Source organism: Anastrepha ludens, chromosome 6 (assembly GCF_028408465.1).
Source record: "Anastrepha ludens isolate Willacy chromosome 6, idAnaLude1.1, whole genome shotgun sequence".
Taxonomy (NCBI): Eukaryota; Metazoa; Arthropoda; class Insecta; order Diptera; family Tephritidae; genus Anastrepha; species Anastrepha ludens.
Genome location: NC_071502.1, coordinates 73,211,484 through 73,231,426, shown reverse-complemented (window position 1 = coordinate 73,231,426; position 19,943 = coordinate 73,211,484). Strand labels below are relative to the sequence as shown.

General features: G+C 37.6%; 1 protein-coding gene across 2 annotated transcripts in view; it reads right to left on the bottom strand.

Moving 5' to 3' along the window:
- LOC128867727 (hybrid signal transduction histidine kinase L) overlaps positions 1 to 19,943 on the bottom strand; it is a 140,033-nt gene that overhangs the window by 64,732 nt on the left and 55,358 nt on the right. For both annotated transcript variants that reach the window (XM_054109181.1, XM_054109180.1), the window contains exons 3-4: positions 14,789 to 15,105; positions 7,424 to 7,496 (exon numbers count right to left, since the gene is read on the bottom strand). In XM_054109181.1, coding sequence (XP_053965156.1) covers positions 7,424 to 7,496; positions 14,789 to 15,105 — 390 coding nt within the window. The remainder of the gene's footprint in view (positions 1 to 7,423; positions 7,497 to 14,788; positions 15,106 to 19,943) is intronic.

The following is a 19,943-nucleotide window of genomic DNA, read 5'->3' as shown; positions in this document are numbered from 1 at the left end:
AACGTTTGTTGGCAAAATTTGAGACGACCGGGTCAGTAAACAATCAGCCAATACCCGTACGTTCAAGGAACGCAAGATCAGCCGAGAACATTACAGCGGTCCGTGAAAGTGTACAGCAGAACCCGAGGCAGTCTATTCCTCGCCCTGCACAAGAACTTGGCCTTTCGCAGACTTGAACTTGGCGAATTTTGCGTCGGGACTTGGGCCTACACCCGTACAAGATCCAACTGATCCAGGAGCTCAAAGTTGATGACCATAGACAACGCCGTTTGTTCGCTGACTGGGCTTCGAATCGTTTGGAAGAGAACCCCAGTTTTGGGCGAAAAATCATCTTTAGTGACTAGGCGCGTTTTTGGATGAATGGTTGTGTTAACAAACAAAATTGCCGTATATGGGACACCACCAATCCACACGAGGCTCACCAGGTGATAATGCATCCTCAAAAAGTTACCGTTTGGTGTGGGTTTTGGGCCGGCGGCGTCATTGGTCCATACTTTTTTGAAAACGACGTTGGTGAGGCGGTCACCGTCAACAGCGAGCGCTACACAACGATGATAACCAATTTCTTATGGCCCATATTGAACCATATGGACCTAGACGACATGTGGTTCCAGCAGGACGGCGCTACGTGCCACACAGCAAACGCCACGATTGACATTCTGCATGAACGACTTGAGGGTAAGGTTATCTCTCGCAGGGGTGATGTGAATTGGCCACCAAGGTCATGCGATTTGACCCCGCTAGAATTTTTCCTGTGGGGTTTCTTGAAGTCTCAGATCTATGCAAATAAACCACATCGACCGATGCTCTAAAGGTGAACATAACACAGGCCATCGCTCAAATTCAGCCGGATCTATGCGGAAGAGTCATTGAAAATTGGACTACTCGGATCCGTTCCACCGTAAGAAGCCGAGGGGGCATTTGAATGATGTCATATTCCACACTTAATGGCATATATGCGCTTTTCAAATAAAAAAATAATTTTGTCAATAATTCACACAGCTTGTTTTATTCCATTTCAACCTCTACCCGCCCTTATTGAAAAACCCTTTATTATAGATAAATAACTTCAGCCAACGAAGCTAAGTGCAGATCGAAAAAAAGCTGTGAGTAAATTAGCGAATGCTTAGGTTTACTCAGTGCACTGCTTATATATCTTATACTTCTCTTCCATTTAGCTTTGAGCCTCCAGAAAAGATGGCGACGAAATTAAAATCCGCAATATTTTTATATTATTTCCCGATAATTTATGGGCTAACTTTTTTCAAAACACCAATAGATGTTAATACAGTCTGTCTAATAGAAGCGCGACCGCCAACTTTCTATCTTAGAGTTCCGTTATGAAAATAAAAATTAAATACTGCTAATTTTAAATAGGCACATCTTTTTCGCAATTAGCATTGTGCAATTTGTTAGTTTTGTGAGAAATTTAGAAAGCATAACTTGTTTTTACAAAACTAGTTCCATATATGAAAACCGATATTCCTATTACGGCATTTAAACTAAAACTTTCCTCTAAAGCAGACGCAGACGCAGACGGTATATCGCCCCTTTTATTAAGGGGTTACATGGGTTTCGTCGGGTAAAAAAAGGCCTATTTTCAATATTTTTTTTCTATGTAAACAATTATTTATTTAATTCAAACTTTTTCTGTCTTATAGATACATATTTAAAGAACAATTTCTGAAATTTTCAAAAAAAACAAAATTAAAACTCCTCTATTGTGAAGTCATTTTCGGTGACCCCTCGAAAAAAAGGTGCGTCCGCGTTGTCAGAATAACTCCTGACAGGCTCATCAAAAATGAAAAAACAAAAATAAGTGCTTTAGTTAAGACCATAAACTCGTGCTTGAACGAATATTAATATTTATTTTTCCATTAAAAGTGTAATCTGCTCTGACGAACATGGCTTTGTCATGGGGCGTTCTATAGTTTTGAACCTTTAAGTTTTTAGTGAATACTGTTTTTGTTCTGGATGTCCAGTCGAATGCATCTACACGGATTTCTTCCAAGCTTTTTTGCATTGGCTTAAGTCGTATTTGAGTGTGACGGTGTGTCAGCTGAACTCTTCCGTGGAATGCGCGCTTACCTAAGGTCAGTTTCCCCTCCTTTTCGTATTACTCGTTAATGACATTAGCTCATCCTCTCAGCTTTGCTTAAATATTAAATTAGGCGGAACTGCCGAAACGCGCCAGTTCGACTTTAATGAATTCAACCAGATTTGATTTCTTATCGGGCTTGATTTTTCTTTATCTAATGATGCTTGCATTAACCTTCTGAAATCGTGAATCTAATCCTATCTAATTATTAGCATGTGTAATGTGGAAACAGAAAATGAGATTCAAATGTTGAATTGACTTCACAGTCGCCTGATGCCAATCCTATTCAAAATATTTGTACAATAGTTAAGCAAAAATTCAAAGGAAGAGAAATATGGACGGTCAAATAGTTATTAATGTAAATTCGGCTGATTTGGAGCCGATTAACGCCATAATTTGCGCAGAAATATAATATTATATCATGCGCCCATGCAATGCAGTTTGTTAGACTTAATTGGTCAATTAGTTTCTACGTTATGGCAGACACGCTTTTATTAGACAAACTATATTATTAAAGCAATAATTAGAAATGGTTCAATAAAATAATAAAAAACTAAAACTTAATATACATAAATATTGTATAATAAAATCATGTACTAAAATAAATAAAAATAATTTTTCCCAAAAGATATCATAAAACTATTATAATAAAACCAACCCTATGAAAAAATGCAAAGGTGAGTGAAGATCGCTGCCCTTTTTCTACATAAGCCGCATACTTTCTCTACTTGAGTTTCTCTGACAAAATTTGGACGCATAGTTCGAATGCTATACTTAATAGTTGAAGCATAAAAATCAGATGTACATAAGTTCTTTTTTTACATTTTCATGTATTTTCTTAACCAAACCAAACTTAATTAAAACAACACACAATAAATAAAATACGCTTTTCTGTACATACATAACTCTACATATTTTTAGAGAAGGTTTGGTAAGCATTTCAGATAGGCCATTAAATTTGTATGCACACAACTTTAGACTTAAAGCTGACCAGTGAAATTTTCAACCCTAATTTTCTCATCAGGTCAGTCCCCCTTTTCTGTTTCGTCTTATCGACACTCACACTTTTTCCAGTGCATTAAAAATGCTTTTTGGAAAATTCAGCAACACATGTTGCCGAATTTGCAAATTTTCAAAAAGAGGCTGATTTCAAATGTGGCTTTATCCAATGAAGCGTATATAATCTATTTAATCGCTTCATCGCTTACGCATGGAAACTTAAATGTAAGTAAAATTTGTAAAAGGAAATATCGAAGGAGCAAAACTCACTGAATTGGAGACATCACTTACAAAATATTTGCGTTATGTTTGTAGGACTAACTTTTTATTATATTCCTATAATTCCACTCTATCATTGAGTTTTCAACTCGTAGTCCATTGGTTCAGTCAATCAGTTAAGTGCGGCGTGAAGTAAAACTTGCACTCGTTTTGATTCCAGCGTTGAATGAAGCTTTTATTATCACACGTAAAATTAACAATGAGAAAATATGCTTTTATAAACATAGAAATTGAAAAAAACATATAAAGTTTTATGCTGCCCGCACACATGTCACAAAATTCATGCTTACTTGTTGAGTTTGTCTGTAGTTGACTCTGCTGCTGACTCGACGACTAAAAAGCGCTCGAAGAACTTTTCTGCTTTATTGGAATATTTTATTTTCTTATGGGAAGCTATGTGTGTATATTATTTTTTAATTATGCCTTTCCATGAATAATTAAATTTCTTTTTCGCAGCTGATTATTTTTGTTTTATATTTAGCTCAGTGGGACGCATTACTCTTTATACAAAAAACGCGTTGTTGCCTTTTCTTCGGAAGTGTGGAATATGGTATATTTTATTTTAAGACTTACGCCAAAATATTTCTAAAAAAATCTGATTATTTTATTCCGTTTTTAAATTTTTAAACATATTAATGGATAGCTTCTAAGCATCTAAGGTAGTTTTTTAGAAAAAATAGTTTTAAAGGTTGAAGATGGTTGCAGTGCTTCCCAAACAGCTAAGCGGTGTCAATTAAAGCATGAAAGTGGCATTTTGGTGCATTTCTCTATGATAACATTCCAACTATACCGCCCCCCTTTGTCAAATTATTTTGGCTTCCTATTAAATTTACTCAGATCACCTATTGCAAAGCTCTATAAGTCTTTTGATTGTTCTATCCTCCTTCATACCACCCGGGTAAAGTCATATGCAAATAACGCCATTTTTCTCGCTATCGACCTTACGACTTCTATAGTATGTTCTGTTACAAGTATGAGGGAGCAATATTCCTGCAGCAAGTTCGTTCCTCTAAAGAACTAACGGGTGATTTTTTAGCTATTGTCTTTTAAACAGTTGATTTAAACAGCTGACGTACGTTTCGTGTTTTGTTTCACTGTCAAACATCTTCGGTTTGGTCTATAATTTAACCATGAATCGTCTTACAAACGAGCAACGCTTGCAAATCATAGAATTTTATTATAAGAAAGTTTATCGCGCTTCTTCCATTTTATGACCAGTTTAATCGACTCACTGAAGCGGCTATTCGAGCCATTGTGACTTAATTTAGAACCAAATTTACATTATTGGACATCAAACCACCAACACGCTTACGAACTGAATAAAATATCGCAGCTGTATCGGCCATAGTTAATGATGACCAACAATTACAGATTCGTCACCGTTCGCAGCAATTGGGTCTCTGTTACTCAACAACGTGGCAAATTTTGCGAAAGGATTTAGGTGTGAAGCCTTTCAAAATACAGCTGGTGCAAGAATTGAAGCCGAACGATCTAACGCAACGCAGAATTTTTGGTGAATGGGCTCTTGGAAAGTTGGCCGAAGATCCACTTTTTTTATCGAAAAATTGTGTTCAGCGACGAAGCCCATCTTTGGATCAATGGGTACGTAAATAAGCAGAATTGCCGATTTTGTAGTGAAGATCAGCCAGAAGAATTGCAAGAGCTATCAGTGTATCCAGAAAAGATCACAGTTTGGGGCGGTTTATGGGCTGGAGGTATCATTGGACCGTAGTTCTTCAGAGATGCTGTGAATCGTAACGTAACTGTGAATGGTGAGCGCTACCGTGAAATGATATCCAACTTTGTTTTGCCCAAAATGCAAGAGATTGACTTGCATGACATGTGGTTTCAGCAAGACAGTGCCACATGCCACAAAGCACGCGTAACAATGGACTTGTTGAGAGGCGAGTTCGGTGAACATTTTATTTCACGTTCGTGACCTGTCAATTGGCCACCCAGATCGTGCGATATAACGCCTTTAGATTATTTTTTGTGGGGCTATGTTAAAGCGCATGTCTATTCAGACAAGCCTGCTTCAATTAACGCATTGGAAGACAACATTAAAGCATTTATATGTAAGATACCGGCCGAAACATTGGAAAGAGTATGCCAAAATTGGACTAAGCGGATCAACCATTTGAAGCGCAGTCGCGGTCAACATTTGCATGAAATAATCTTCAAACAATTAATTATATGGACTGTACTATCGATTTAGATAAAAATTTCATGCATTTTTCTGAATTTTACGTGTGTTTTTTGAAAAATTTTCCTATTTCACTGTAATAAATGTGACAACCCTAAATACGTATAGATAAGTACTTATCTATTTTCTTTTTATTTTTATTCTTCTTCTCAGTTCAAGAAATTATAGGACTGAATTGTCCTTCTAATTAAATTGAAAGCTGCAATATTGCAAATAAAAAAATATTAAAATAAAAAAGAAATTACCACTAATTGCCTATTTGCTCTTTAAATCATATCTAAACCAACGAATGTTCTACGTAAATTACGAAAATGAAATTTTCAATTTCCAACAAATTAAAGCTGGGCAGTATATTAGGTCCAATCCTGTACTTAATTTTTACACACGATCTGCCAACCACAAAAGGTGCACTAACTGGCACTTTTGCCGATGACACCGCTATTTTGGCGACAGCAGTGGATCCCGTAGAAGCCTCTTATATGCTCCAAATAAGCATAAATAAAATCTCCAAATGGCTTCGGAGCTGGCGGTTGAAAGTAAACGAACATAAATCTCAACACGTAACCTTTACCACAAAAGGAACCACCTGCCCACAAATCAACTTAAACCGTATTCCAATTCCGCAATGTGATAGTGCTAAATATCTAGGCATTCATTTGGATAAACGGCTTACGTGGAAAACGCATATCTTTACAAAAAGGAAAGCTCTAGGTTTAATATTTCGTAATATGTACTGGCTGCTAAACCACAAATCCACCCTCTCAATGGACAACAAGCTTATCCTCTAATAAATCTGTGATAAAACCAGTCTGGACTTACGGAATCCAACTGTGGGGTACTGCTTCAAATTCAAACTTGGAAATCCTGCAGCGTTTCCAGTCCAAGACTCTACGCACCCTAGGCAACGCTCCGTGGTACGTGACAAATGCCCAAATTCATCGTGACTTAGACATCCCTTCAATAAAAGAGAAAATACAAAATGTAACCCGTAAATACCGAAATCGACTTTAATCACACCCAAATGAACTGGCCTCTATCCTCATGTCACCATCATGTGTTTTTTTAAGGTTGAAAAGAAAAACACTAATTCAGCTCGTCCAAGAGCCATCTATAAAATATTGAATTTACTTATTTAACCAAATATTTGTAAAATGTCTTCTAAGAATTGTAAGTATAGACAGAATACAAAATAAAGTTTAAAAAAAAAAAAAAAAAAAAAAAAAATATTGCAATTATTTGCTGTGCAGCTTGAATTTGGTCATTAATAGTCCTACATTATAAGTTTGTAGAGGCTGTTCTCAAATTGTGTGACCAACAGTTTTATGGTTTTTATGAGGTGATTTTTCATGACAGAGATACTCTCGTAGGTTTGTCATTGCTTGCTGGTAGTCGGCCGCTATTAGAAACTACTTTTTCTAACATTTTTACCACTGGCCTTCAGTCGATTTCGTCCTCGCACTATGACCTACAGTGATTGCTTGACTATCACAACATATTTCTGCTTTGTTTCATCCCACCATTTCTACTCCTACAGAATAGAGGACGATAGCTTCCTTATTTCATACGTTTTTTAATTTTTAGCCTTAAATAATAATTTTCTGTTATCATCACACCCCACATCATGCACATACATATATAGTATTTTTAATTTTTAATTTAAAAATGAAAAAAATTTAAAAAAATGTATATCTCTATCATTCCCTTCGGGAATGAAACGTACCTAAACGTTTATTTCAAAAGCTAGTTTCGCTAACTTAAAGTTCGTGGTACTGTCTACTGTTTTTATGTTATTTTTGTAGTAAATATACTTGAATACGTATGTATAATACTTTGAGTACACTTACCACATAGCTCCCACCAGCAAAATATTTCACCATCCATACACAGACATACTTCACATGGGTCTAATCTCGGTACCTGTAAAAAGAGTTTAGAACAATTTAGTAGCTAATTATTTTAAAAGGTTAGAATAGTTTTAATGATATTTTATTGTTTTCTAAGTCTGATAAAAAAGGTCTGCAATAATAGTTTCTTGGGCCCTCTGACTGTATTCCCGTTGATTCTTATGCAAACCTCTGTCTAGACCTCCCTTTGATGAGGCAAATCGACCACTTTGCGTCGTAAGACTTTGCCACTAAGGCACACTACTTTGGGATAATAAGCGGACTGAACGACACCCGACTGGAATTTATCTATCCGCTACCAAAATAATAAGAAAAAAATGCTCATAAGCTACTTTGGCATGCAAAATTTTTGCATCTTTGGAGAGATTGCTAAATAGTATTGTAAATGAGGGTAACTGAAACAGTTCCGCATGTAATGGAAAGTAAGTACTGCTATGCACTACACTACGTATTAACTACGTTTCCTTTATTTGTATAATATATAAAAACTCTAGCAATATATGAAAACCACGTGTATTACTGTCAAAAGTTATTATTATACAACTACCTATACATATCAGATTTATCTATAAAATGCTTAGCGACAGAACTGTCGCGGCAGAATGGGGCGGCATCTCCATTCACCGGCAGGTGAGTAGGGGCACTCCGCAAGGTGGTGTTCTCTCGGTGGGGGCTGCAGGGTGGTTGCCTACGCGGATGACGTCGCATTAATCGTCAGAGGAAAATTTGTGGATACTCTGTATAACCTGATGCAGGGATATCTTAACGTAGTTGTTAGATGGGCAACGGACTGCGGCCTGTCGGTGAATCCTCTTAAGACGGAGCTCGTCTTATTTACGAGGAAACATAAGATACCCAGAGCTCAACTTCCCTCACTAGGGGGCGCTCCGCTGATGCTTTCTGACAAGGTTAAGTACCTAGGTATTATCCTTGACAGCAAGCTTACATGGAAGCCCAATATTGAGGAAAGAGTGAGGAAAGCAACAATCGCCTTGTATGGATGCAAGGGCGCAATTGGTAAAAGGTGGGGCCTCTCGCCTAGAGTTGTTTTCTGGCTATACAATACTATTGTAAAGCCTATCTTGTTATATGGAGTCATAGTCTGGTGGAACTCACTAGAGAAGACGACATTGGTGAAGAAGCTGGAGAGAGTCCAGAGGTCGGCACTCATTGGAATCAGTGGGGCGCTTCGAACGACTCCTACTCTGGCGCTCAACGCAATGTTAAATGTGGTACCCGTAGACATCGCAGGCAGATTTTCCGCCTCGCGTACTGCAATCAGACTGAGGGGCTGGAGCTATAAGCTTAACCTCACTTACGGGCACTCAAGCATTCTCAAAAACTTCGAGTTCATCCCTCTGTCAACGGATCAGTGTATACCCTCGTTTAGTCCAACCGGAACCTTCTCCACTCATATTCCGTCAAGGGAAGAGTGGAGGGAGGGCTACACTTGGGGACAGGGCCTGGTGAACTTGTTCACGGATGGATCGAAGTTGGAAGGTAAGGTTGGCGGAGGAGTCTTTTGCCAGGAGCTCCCCATCAGACTCAAATTCAGGTTACCGGACCACTGCAGTGTGTTCCAGGCAGAGGTAGCCGCAATCAAGGAGGCAGCTGATTGGCTGCTCAAATGAGTACAAACAGTCTAGAAAGTAAATATTTACTCCGACAGCCAAGCGGCAATAAGGGCCCTCGGGTCTACCACGGTGCATTCGGAATTGGTCAAGGAATGCTTGACCTCACTTTCGACTGCGTCCGAATTCTTTAACATCAGCCTCATCTGGGTTCCTGGTCACAGCGACATTGCTGGAAACTGTGAGGTGGATGAGCTGGCCAGACAAGGGACATGCGAGGTGATTTCCCCGCGAAGGGAGAGAATTGGGATCCCCCTGACTACCTGCGGTCTGCTCCTGGAAAGATGGGCATCGCACCAACTCAGCGAGCGCTGGGCAAGTACACAAACGTGAAAGGTCGCGAAATCCTTCTGGCCACGGGTGGACCGGAGGCGCTCGGACGAGCTTCTGAGGCTGACAAAATATCAGCTCTCAAATCTCGTTGGTTTTCTCACAGGACACAATGCGCGAGGAATGCATGCTGTGAGACTTGGAATCACCTCGAGTCCTTTTTGCGCTGGATGTATGGAGGATGAGGTGGAATCATCTCAGTACCTTCTCCTTAGCTGCCCTGCTCTGGCGGGGCTAAGATCTAGGCATCTTGGCTCCTACTTCTTTGTCACGCCTGCTGATATAGCTGGCGCTGACATTAAAAATCTGATGAATTTCATCAGCAGGATAAAGCGGTTGACGCAAACATAGTCATCGTTCGTAATCCGCACGCTCCCCGACTATCCCAGCACCACCTCTCCCCGCCCTCTCCCTGTATCCCATCGGTCTTTCTCTCCCGCTCCACCCCTCCACAATGGCATCACAAAGGACGAATTCTTCTTCGTCCAAGTGTGCCCATTCCCTGGGCAACCATATCAACCTAACCTAACCTAACCTATACATATAAGTCATCAGCTAAGTATTTCAGGAATCGAAAATAGCAAGAAATATTTTAGTTTAGTCTGAGCTTAATTAATTCAACGAACGATAAAATGCCAACCGCAAATATTTCTGCAAGAAATGTGTATATGACACTAAAACGTGTCAACTTCCAACGACTCTTAACCACTTTCTCATTCGAAACGGTATAACTAATATTAGAATTCCACATATAGAACACAGGCACTAAACCTGCCAGTGAATCACAGAACCAGGAAAGCAAATGCCGCCATAAGTTAAGCACCGAAAGCGTTGGTAGTGACAGTAAAGGGTGAGTCAAAAGACGCGCTTAGATGTTGTTAATACAAAACATGTACAAATTTAGATTCTTTGAAATTTTAACTATTTTTAGTCAATTATATGGCTCTTAACAATTCTATGAAAAAAATTACACCATGACCACGACTAACTAGAGGTAAAATCCGCCAAACAGTCGATTCATGAATGCCTAATTGTTGAGAACGTCGAGATATCGATGTTGAAGGTTGTTCAGCAACACTGTGTGCTTCGGCAGCAATATTTTCAGAAGAACATCCAGTTTTTGTTCCCAATCTATGAGTTCTCGACACATTCCGACGATTATTTCTACCAAAAAAATCACGAATTTACGATATCTTGTTCTTGGAGATCGACCATTTTCATAATTAGTTTCAATCATTTTAACGACTTTATTCTATCGCGTAAAATATCTGTCTACTTCACTTATTCACTACTGGCATCTATGCGTCACTTTCGAAATACCCTTATAAAGTCCTGACCATAACTCTGCATCAGAGTCACTCACACACCAACAAAGCTGAGTGCCTCTGTACGCAACTGAGAGTGTGGGACAAGAGAAGTCTGGGTGATGAATTATGGGGCCACTATTCGCAAGCTAACATATGCCATAAAAGCATGTCAAAAGTGAAGAGGTGCACTGCACGTGTGCTCTGACTTTTTATTTCGTTTTATGGGTGTATACGCTGGCGTCAACACATGCTCGCGTTATACTTGTACCCTGCAGGAAAAATTGATGATTCACAGCTGCTGAAATGTTCATGAGCATGGAACTAAGACAAGTTTGTTTGACTTCTTTTGTATAAAGAAGCTTTTGATGAGCTTCATTTGGGTAATTTATAAGTTATCGCTGTTTTCTGATTTCAATGGTTTCTCACTGTCAGTCCAGGTATATCTAGACACTAAAATTTTGAGTACTTAAAGAGCAAATTATAAAATATGAGCTAACACAAAATACATATGACCCTGGGGTAGGAGGTTGTGGGAGGAGTGAAAATGGCGATATGTCGTCGAACTTCAAAGTAGAGCTCTAAATGAGAGCTCATCCGCGCTCATGCGCGCATCCTCAGGGAGGGTAAGCTACTTTTAACTTAGGCAATGTTTTTATTTCGTAATTTTTATGTACTCTATTTATTTAAGTCTATTCGAATAGGAGGCATACTTAGGTAGTATTACAAGCTAGAACTTTGCTGCGCAATATCAAGTAGTACCTAGGAAACGAGCTTATCTCGCCTACTTCCGATTAGGAAGCTGAAACATAGAAATATTCAGGCTACCGAAGTCAGAAATAAATTGCAACTTTTGAGATCAGGCATGGTAGAGATTTATGAGTCTCTAAGGCTTTCCATTTGTGGAACAACATCAAGTCGCACACCACAAATAGGAGGAGGAGCTCGGCCAAACACCTAACAGAAGTGCACGCGCCAATTATTTATTTATTTTAAGGCTTTCCAAGAATTGTTTATGTGTAGGTAGAAACGTAATACAAGATAAGGTACTCCAGTAGAAAATTAAGTGCTTGGTTTTCTTCAACAATTATAAAAATAAATACAGAAGGGATACAGCGGCATTAATTGTTGTATTGATAACAACTGAGAACTGGAAGAACAGCTCACGGCGTCGGTTTGGTGTTCGATAAAAAAAAAAGTACCAGTCTAACGGTTAGACGCGATAGAATTGAAACCTTCCGTAAAACAAACTGAGGGAGAATGAGACGAGAGCAGCATTAGGAGCGGGATAATTATAGGTTCATTATAATATTGCTATAAAGTTCATATTTTATTTTCTTCATTTTATTATTATTCATCCTCAATGTATTCAATTTCATCAAATGATACGAGTGGCTTATGATAGCTAAAATATGATACAAATGCTTTGGTTTCGATGTTGTCAACATATCTTTGAAATACCGCGTCAATTGTTGTTTTTGATCGAGTTGTCGATTCAGTGCGATTGTTACACATTTTTAAATTGAATGTTGTATTGAGAAAGTCAATTAAGGTACTTGACCACCTTGGAAAGCTAAAAAGTACAACATATTCAATAATTTTTTTTTCATGTTCTGTATAATATATTAAAATAAATTTTTTTTTTAATTTTTATTTAGAGCTTATATAATACAAAAAAAAATTGATTTATTAAAATTTCTTTTTTTAACATATATCCAGGAGGCGCCAAAGTCGAGGCCTGAAGAAAATCATGTCTTGCGGCGGACAGTTAATCTTAGAAATGGTAATTCTAAAACAAAAGAGAGAAACAAAATTTTCAAAAGGAAGGTTCCTTGCGTAAGAATTTACCACAAACTGACAAAAAAAAAAAAATAATAAAAAAATGGCGGATGTTTGAAAAAAAGTTAAGAAAACACCCCTGTTTTTCACAATGTTATGCTTAAAAAGCAATACTTTATTAACTTTTTTTTTGCAAAATGTGGTAAATTGGCATACAAAACATCTTAACAAATAAAACAAGACCAAAATCATTAAAATCGGCTAAGCAGTTTCGGAGATAAAGTGTCCGCCATTCGAAAAAAAGTAATTTCTGGAAAAACGCGTTTAAAGTTAAAACTTGCTATTTTCTTTCAGCTGAGTCAGCAAGTAATGAGTGCAGGATGCGCCTGCACATTTTCACTGATTTCACTTTGTTAGAATTCGAATTTAAAAAAACAGTTTCAGGTGATGATTTTTAAAAGTATAAGGATTGAAAAAATGTAAAAAAAAAAAATTTAATTTTTTGAAACTTATAAGGTGGTCAAGTACCTTAAAAGAACCGCTGTGTCCAATGCAAAATTTACGTTAAAATCGCCGCTTAAAATCATTGGAACTTTATCGTACTCTTTTCTAAGTATCCGTGATACTTCTGGTGTATACTTTATTAAATTTTCGTGAATGAATTCCGTGATGCTATTTATTGATTGAGTCGGTGAAATATAAATTGCCACAATTAAAACTGTTTTTCCATTGCTCAATCTCGTTTCGCATGCACATATTTCTCCCACTTTAGAGAACAGACAGTGATTCTAGTTGCGTGCATTCAGATCTAACTGTGGAGTTACAATACGAGCACCGTCATTTTGATTGTGGTATATTGCAACACCGCCTGCAATTGCGGTAAATATTTAAAAATGAAAATATTTACGAATATAAAAATACGGACACAATACAGCACACGCGGTTGCTATTATGAGCGTCGTAACGCGTATATTACACAGACGTACTAACATACACACAAACATTCGTGGGACGCTTGGTCTAAGCAAGTATTAGGTAGTGTAGTATAGGTATACATAATGCCTTCTCGCTCACCGTGGCTCCGTAATACGCAGGCGCGCACACATGCGTACTAGCATACATACTCACTATATTAGCGTGGCTCAGCAGTACGCAGCCACACACATATACGTATATCAACATATAACGCTTCGTAGTGTCGCTTTTTCGTTTCATCGAGTCTCAAATCACTCCCAACGATTCTAAAGAAGTTTTCACTTCAAAAATAGAAACCGTAGCTGCAGACATACACATCCTTGTAGATAGAATTTAAGTCTGTCGGAGCTGCAGGAGCTGAATAATGATAATTCTCTAAATTTGTTTCAATATTTCAAAGTTTAGGCGACTGTTGAAATTTCAGAAAATCAATTGTTTTTATACTACATAAAAAGATGCCGACATTTCTTCAGTAGGAGAGCCGCAAGTTTAAAGCGTTTACTTTAATATATTCTACACGGACAAATGTTTCCGTCATTATTTTTTTATTACAAAATATATTAACAATTTTGTATGAAAATTGTGAATTTTTTTTTTCAAATATTTTTACACAGTTTTATTTGACAAAGCTTCGTCAAAGAGAACCCGTTTTGCCACCATTTTTTCCAACATTGCTTTTTAAAAAATAATTTGTACACCTTATGGCACCCGTAATAAATACCTTTTTCAGAATTTCAAATTATTTGATTTTTGCGCTCAATAAATGTTGATTCTTTTAGCCGCCAAAGTGCCCTAACTTAAACGATCGCAAGGAAAGATTTCGAAACGAGTAAAGTTTGTCATGTTTTGTTTTATATTGAATTTAGATTTTTCCTCACCTTATTTTTCAAAAACATTGCATGTATTGGGGTCATCAACCACTTGAGAACAACTGTCTGGCAACTTTTATGACGAGATCGAAATTTATAATAGAAAAGAAAGCAGAAAGTTTCGGAGATACACTTTGAATTTAGCGTATGAAAATCTAAGGAAACCAATTAACATCTTATTAGCGATGTGGTTAGATAGTATAATTTTTTAAATATCAAACAAAAACTTATAGGCGTTTATGCGGGCTGTTAAAAAACTAAAAATCTATAAAATTCTGGAACACAAACAAAATTAACCACTTTTTTATCTAAAATGTGTCTCACTTCAGTTTTTCCCTGCTGGGTGCCCTAAGCTTTTAGCGTAATTGACGTGATTGTGTGTTTTAGTTTAGACTTGTGAGCTTTGGTGTAGCTTACCTTTTGACCGTGTGTGTATTTGTGGCCATTGTTGTGACATGATGCCGCACGTTCATGCGGTTGCAAATCATCCACGTCCGCATCTGCTTCCGATTCGATGTCGTCGTCCAGTTCTGAATTGGTTGCGCTGCTCCCCCCAATACCACTACTAACTCCCGCATGATTGTCAGCACTTTCATAACGTTCAGTGGATTTTTCCGACTTCAACATTTGTTCCGACAGCAGACGTGTATCATATTTAGCTTTCGACTGCTCAGTATCCAAGTCGTAGGAGAGTTGGTCATGATCCTCGAAATACTCAAAAGGTGCTGCAATAGCTGGAAGACAAAAGAAAGTGGGTAGTGTGAGAAGTATGAGAAAAAAAATAAAGGGGGAAAATACATTTTTGTGAGTTAAGTGTAGGAACGAGTAAAGTGTACCAAAGGTCGCATTCTTGCGATTACGAGTATGAAAGTTGTGAGGAGGAGGGATGGAAATCAGAAGGGGTGATTAGCCATCATATTAGGTATGCGAGTATATCAGACAATGCCACTTTTGAGTATTATGTATCTGCTTACTATGTATCTGCTTATTATTATACGTACCGAATATTCGATCGACATGCAAACAGGTGTAATTTAGGAGTAGTTACTTATGGTAGCGTAAGCATCGAATATAATTTCCCACAAATTCGCTGTACGTATTTGAATGTACGAGGTATGCTAGAAAAGTATCCGACTTTGCTTTTTATTTCTAACACCTGACAAATTGAATTACGCGCGCTTGCATAAGCAAACCTGTAACCTTCCTGCACATGTGTGAATTTTTTTCCGCCTGTCGCTAGTGTCAGTTTCTGTCAAGCAGTGTGAACGGAACAAGGTATTTAGTGCTCTCTTTGAATTACGCGCGCTTGCATAAGCAAACCTGTAACCTTCCTGCACATGTGTGATTTTTTTCCCGCCTGTCGCTAGCGTCAGTTTCTGTCCAGCAGTGTGAACGTAACATGGTATTTAGTGCTCTCGTCGGTTTTTGATAACGTCTTGGTGACGTGGAATGCTTCCACTGTGACGACTTCATTTTGGTTTCCAGGTCATACCCGTACACCCAGGACTCATCACCAGTGATAATGGTGTTCATGAAGTCAGGATCACTGTTTATGGAGTTCAGCATGCCCTGTGAGACTTTAACACGAAGTTCCTTTTGCTCTGCCGCCAGCAGCTTCGGCACAAATTTAGCCGCCACGTCACAGTGGAGTGAGCCGAAAAAGTGCTGATATCTACCTCTTCTGCAGTTTCTCGGATAGTCACACGACGGTCCCGCATCACCACAGCGTTCACTTTGGCAATGACATGCTCATTTTGGTTTTTTGGTTACTGACCAGAGCTCGGCTCGCTCTCCGACGATGCGCGACCGTTTTTAAACCGATTGAACCACTCCTTAATATGTGTGATGCCCATAGCATCGTCACCGAAAGCCGCCCGAATCTTTCGAATGATTTCCACCTGGGTATCACCCAGTTTCTGGCAAAATTTTATGCAGTAACGCTGCTCCGTCATTTTGCTTGTATTCAAAACCCGACGAGAGCACTAAATACCATGTTACGTTCACACTGCTTGACAGCAACTGACGCTAGCGACAGGCGGGAAAAAATTCACTCATGTTCAGGAAGGTTACAGGTCTGCTTATGCAAGCGCGCGTAATTCAAATTTGTCAGGTGTTAGAAATAAAAAAAACAATGTCGGATACTTTTCTAACAGACCTCGTAAGTAATATGAATGGATTACTGAGGTTAGTCTAAGTTATAATATAACTATAATTATCATAATATATACAAAAATTTTATCTTAAAAAGTTAAAAAAAAGTTTCAACATTGAATAGAACTTTACTTTTTCCAAGGTTTGTCTGCTGGCAAAATAAGGAACTTAAAGCTAAATTTTTTTATTTTTGTTTAACTTTCTTTTATTTTCTTGATTTATTTTATACATTTGTCTGTTGACATTAAGTATGCTATTTAACAATTTGCCAAGGAATTTATATAGATCGCTTAATGGGCAGTGCTAAAATTGATAAAGTAAAACAAACAAAAATAATTTAAATAATATACTGTACAAAACAATAATCTACTTACATAATTACATTTTAACAGCAATTTAATAATTTCAACTATTCATAGTGCATATTTATTCTTTTATAGCATTTAATAGGTCACTTGGTCGAGTTCTCTTCAGGTGTGCTTAAGTTTTTCTTTCACTATAAGTTTGTGAATTTTTGACTTTTTGTGTTTGTGTACTTTGTCAAAGTGTTGTAATCTTTTAATTTCTTCATCTACTGTTGCTATATTAAAAGTTCCATGGATGTCATAATTTATCGTATGTTTGTCAGACTTGGTAAAAACTCAAAGAATCTTCGATGCTTGCCGTTGGATTTTTGTATATGAGTATTTTTAGCCGTCCCCCACACCTGTGGCCCATGTGACCAGATTGGCTTAACCATTATTAACCCTGCTACTACGTTAGGGTCTTTTGATGACCCAAATTGCATATAACATCACCGTATTTCTAACTGGTGGAATATATTTGAAAGTTCTTACTACTCAGTGCATCAATTGTTGAAATATATTGAATTCAATTAGTTTTATCACCATTTTAGGCTTAGAAAATTGTTTATTGCAAGTGCTTACGCATATCATGCTCTTGTCATTTTATGACCCCTATCATATTTGTAAAACGAATAGTAAATATATAATGTATTGTAATATCCCCTGTTGCAGAGTCATCGTCTTGAACACCTCTCTGTTGTGAATGCTGGAATGCGTTTACAGTTATAATTTTTGTATTCAATAACAACGAAACCAAATACTTTCAGTTCTGTGCAAAATATTGTAGTGATCAGTTGCTATTGTAAATCTAAGTTTATAGACGAGAGATTTTGATGAAACATGGAATCTAGACATACTGTAAGTATATATAATCTACATTTTTTTTTCTAAATTCATACTAGTATTTATACGGTAAAATTCGTTGTTGTATTTACTTGGCCATAATGTCAGCGTGGACAAATGACTGAGCATGACATTGGTGCATTCTTGAGTGACCTTGAAGACGATGCAAGTGATGATTGTGATGCTAATTTTGTACTCGAGGAAGACGAATGTTTATCTTCAGAACAATCCATTTCCAGTGGCACAGAAGCCTTAATTTCATTGACCGTAACTGTTTTGATAAAGACCGGATGATAAAGTGGACAACAATACCTTCTTTGCAATGTCTAAGTCGTGCAGCAAGTGAAAATATTCTTCACGGAAAACCTGGAGTGACTTCTTATGTTATTCATCGTATTTCAAAAATTCGTGATACTTTTGATGTATGTCTTACAGAAGCTTTGAAAAGGGATATAATTGACTACAGCAATTTGCAAGGTAGTGCTGTTTTCGAAAATTTTCAAGCTATAGATGCTACTGAGTTCGATGCTTACCTGGGACTTCTTATACTTATTGGTATTTATTTGCAATATATTTTTCCTATTTTAATTGTATAACGGACATATTATTCTTTTAGGAGTCTACCGGTCATACGGTGAAAGTCTTAACTCCCTGTGGGACGAGTTTCATGGACGTCCGTTTTTGAGAGCAATCATGTCTTTGGAGCGATTTAGCAATATTTCTCGTGTACTAGCATTTGACGACAGGCAAAGAAGAATATCAGAGCAAAGAGGAGATAAACTTGCTCCTATTCGCACATTTTATGAGCAATTGACTCAAAACTTGCAGCTGCTTTACGTTCCAAGTGCTAATATAACGATTGACGAACAGCTTATTCCGTTCCGAGGTAGATGCCCTTTCAAAGTATACTTTCCAAGTAAACCTGGGAAATATGGCATGAAAGCGTGGATAGCAGCGGATTCTGACACCGCATTTTGCTTACAGTTTCAAATATACTTGGGCAAAGTAGGAGACAATGCTGAAAGGAATCAACGCAAACGGGTATTTCTAGACTTAGTGTTTTCATACTGTGGACGAAATGTGACTACCGATAATTTTAATACGAGTCATAACCTTGAATTAGAACTGCTAAAGCAAAAAATTACTATTGTTGGGCACAGTAAGGAACAACAAACGTTTTCAGCCGGTTCATGCAACATCACAAGAATTGCGTAAGCTTCCAATACACTCAAGTAATTTTTTTTTCATGAAAAAGAAACTGAAGTTTTGTATGTGCCTAAAAAATACAGAATGATTTATTTGCTTAGCACCCTTCACCATAATAGCAACATTTTGGAAGATCATCCAAAAAAAATTCCGGAAATAATTGAACACTACAACTCGACAAAAGGTGGAGTCGACACATTGGACCAAATGGTTCGTACATATTCGTGCAAAAGGAAAACCAATCGGTGGCCAGTTGCCCTGTTTTCTAATTTATTAGATATTTCTGCTCTAAACGCTTTTATAATATGGACCGAAATATATCCTGAATGGCAAAAAAATAAATTGCACAAAAGGCGCCTATTTTTAGAGCAACTCGGTGAAGTTTTAGCTCAAGAACATATCAAGAGGCATAGTCGGCTTCCTCGCGCAGAAGCCTCTGCATCATAGGTACAAAGAATTCGAGAAGAAGACAGCGCATCACCATCTACGAATTCGCCTTCTCCAAAACGAAAATGCGCTAGTGAACGGAAAAGGTGCAAATTTTGCCCGTCGAAAAAGGAAAAAAAAGACCTTTACTGAGTGCATAACTTACAAAAAACCTGTTTGTCCGTCACACCGACACACAACCACTCTAACGACGACATATTGCATTGATCTCAAGCATTAAAAATATTTTTGAACTGTACAAATTTGAATTTTCTCAATAAAAAAATGTGGGGTCAAAATAAGACCCGAACATAACATGTGTATTTTTTTTTTCTAACATAGTAGCAGGGTTAAGCAACAGCTTGTTCTGTATATTAAGTTTAGATTTTGGGCAGACTAATCAATGAAGTTGTCGGAGTTTTTCTTTTATTTCTTTGACCTTTTGCTTTATGTGGTGATTCTAATTTATTTTCGAGTCCAAGTGAACTCCCAGGCATTTAGGTTGGTTTCTATTGTAAGTGCTTTGCTATTTATTTAATTGGAACTGTGGTAGATTTCGTTTTGTCCTCATTTATTTTTAGGCACCAGTTATTAAACCATTC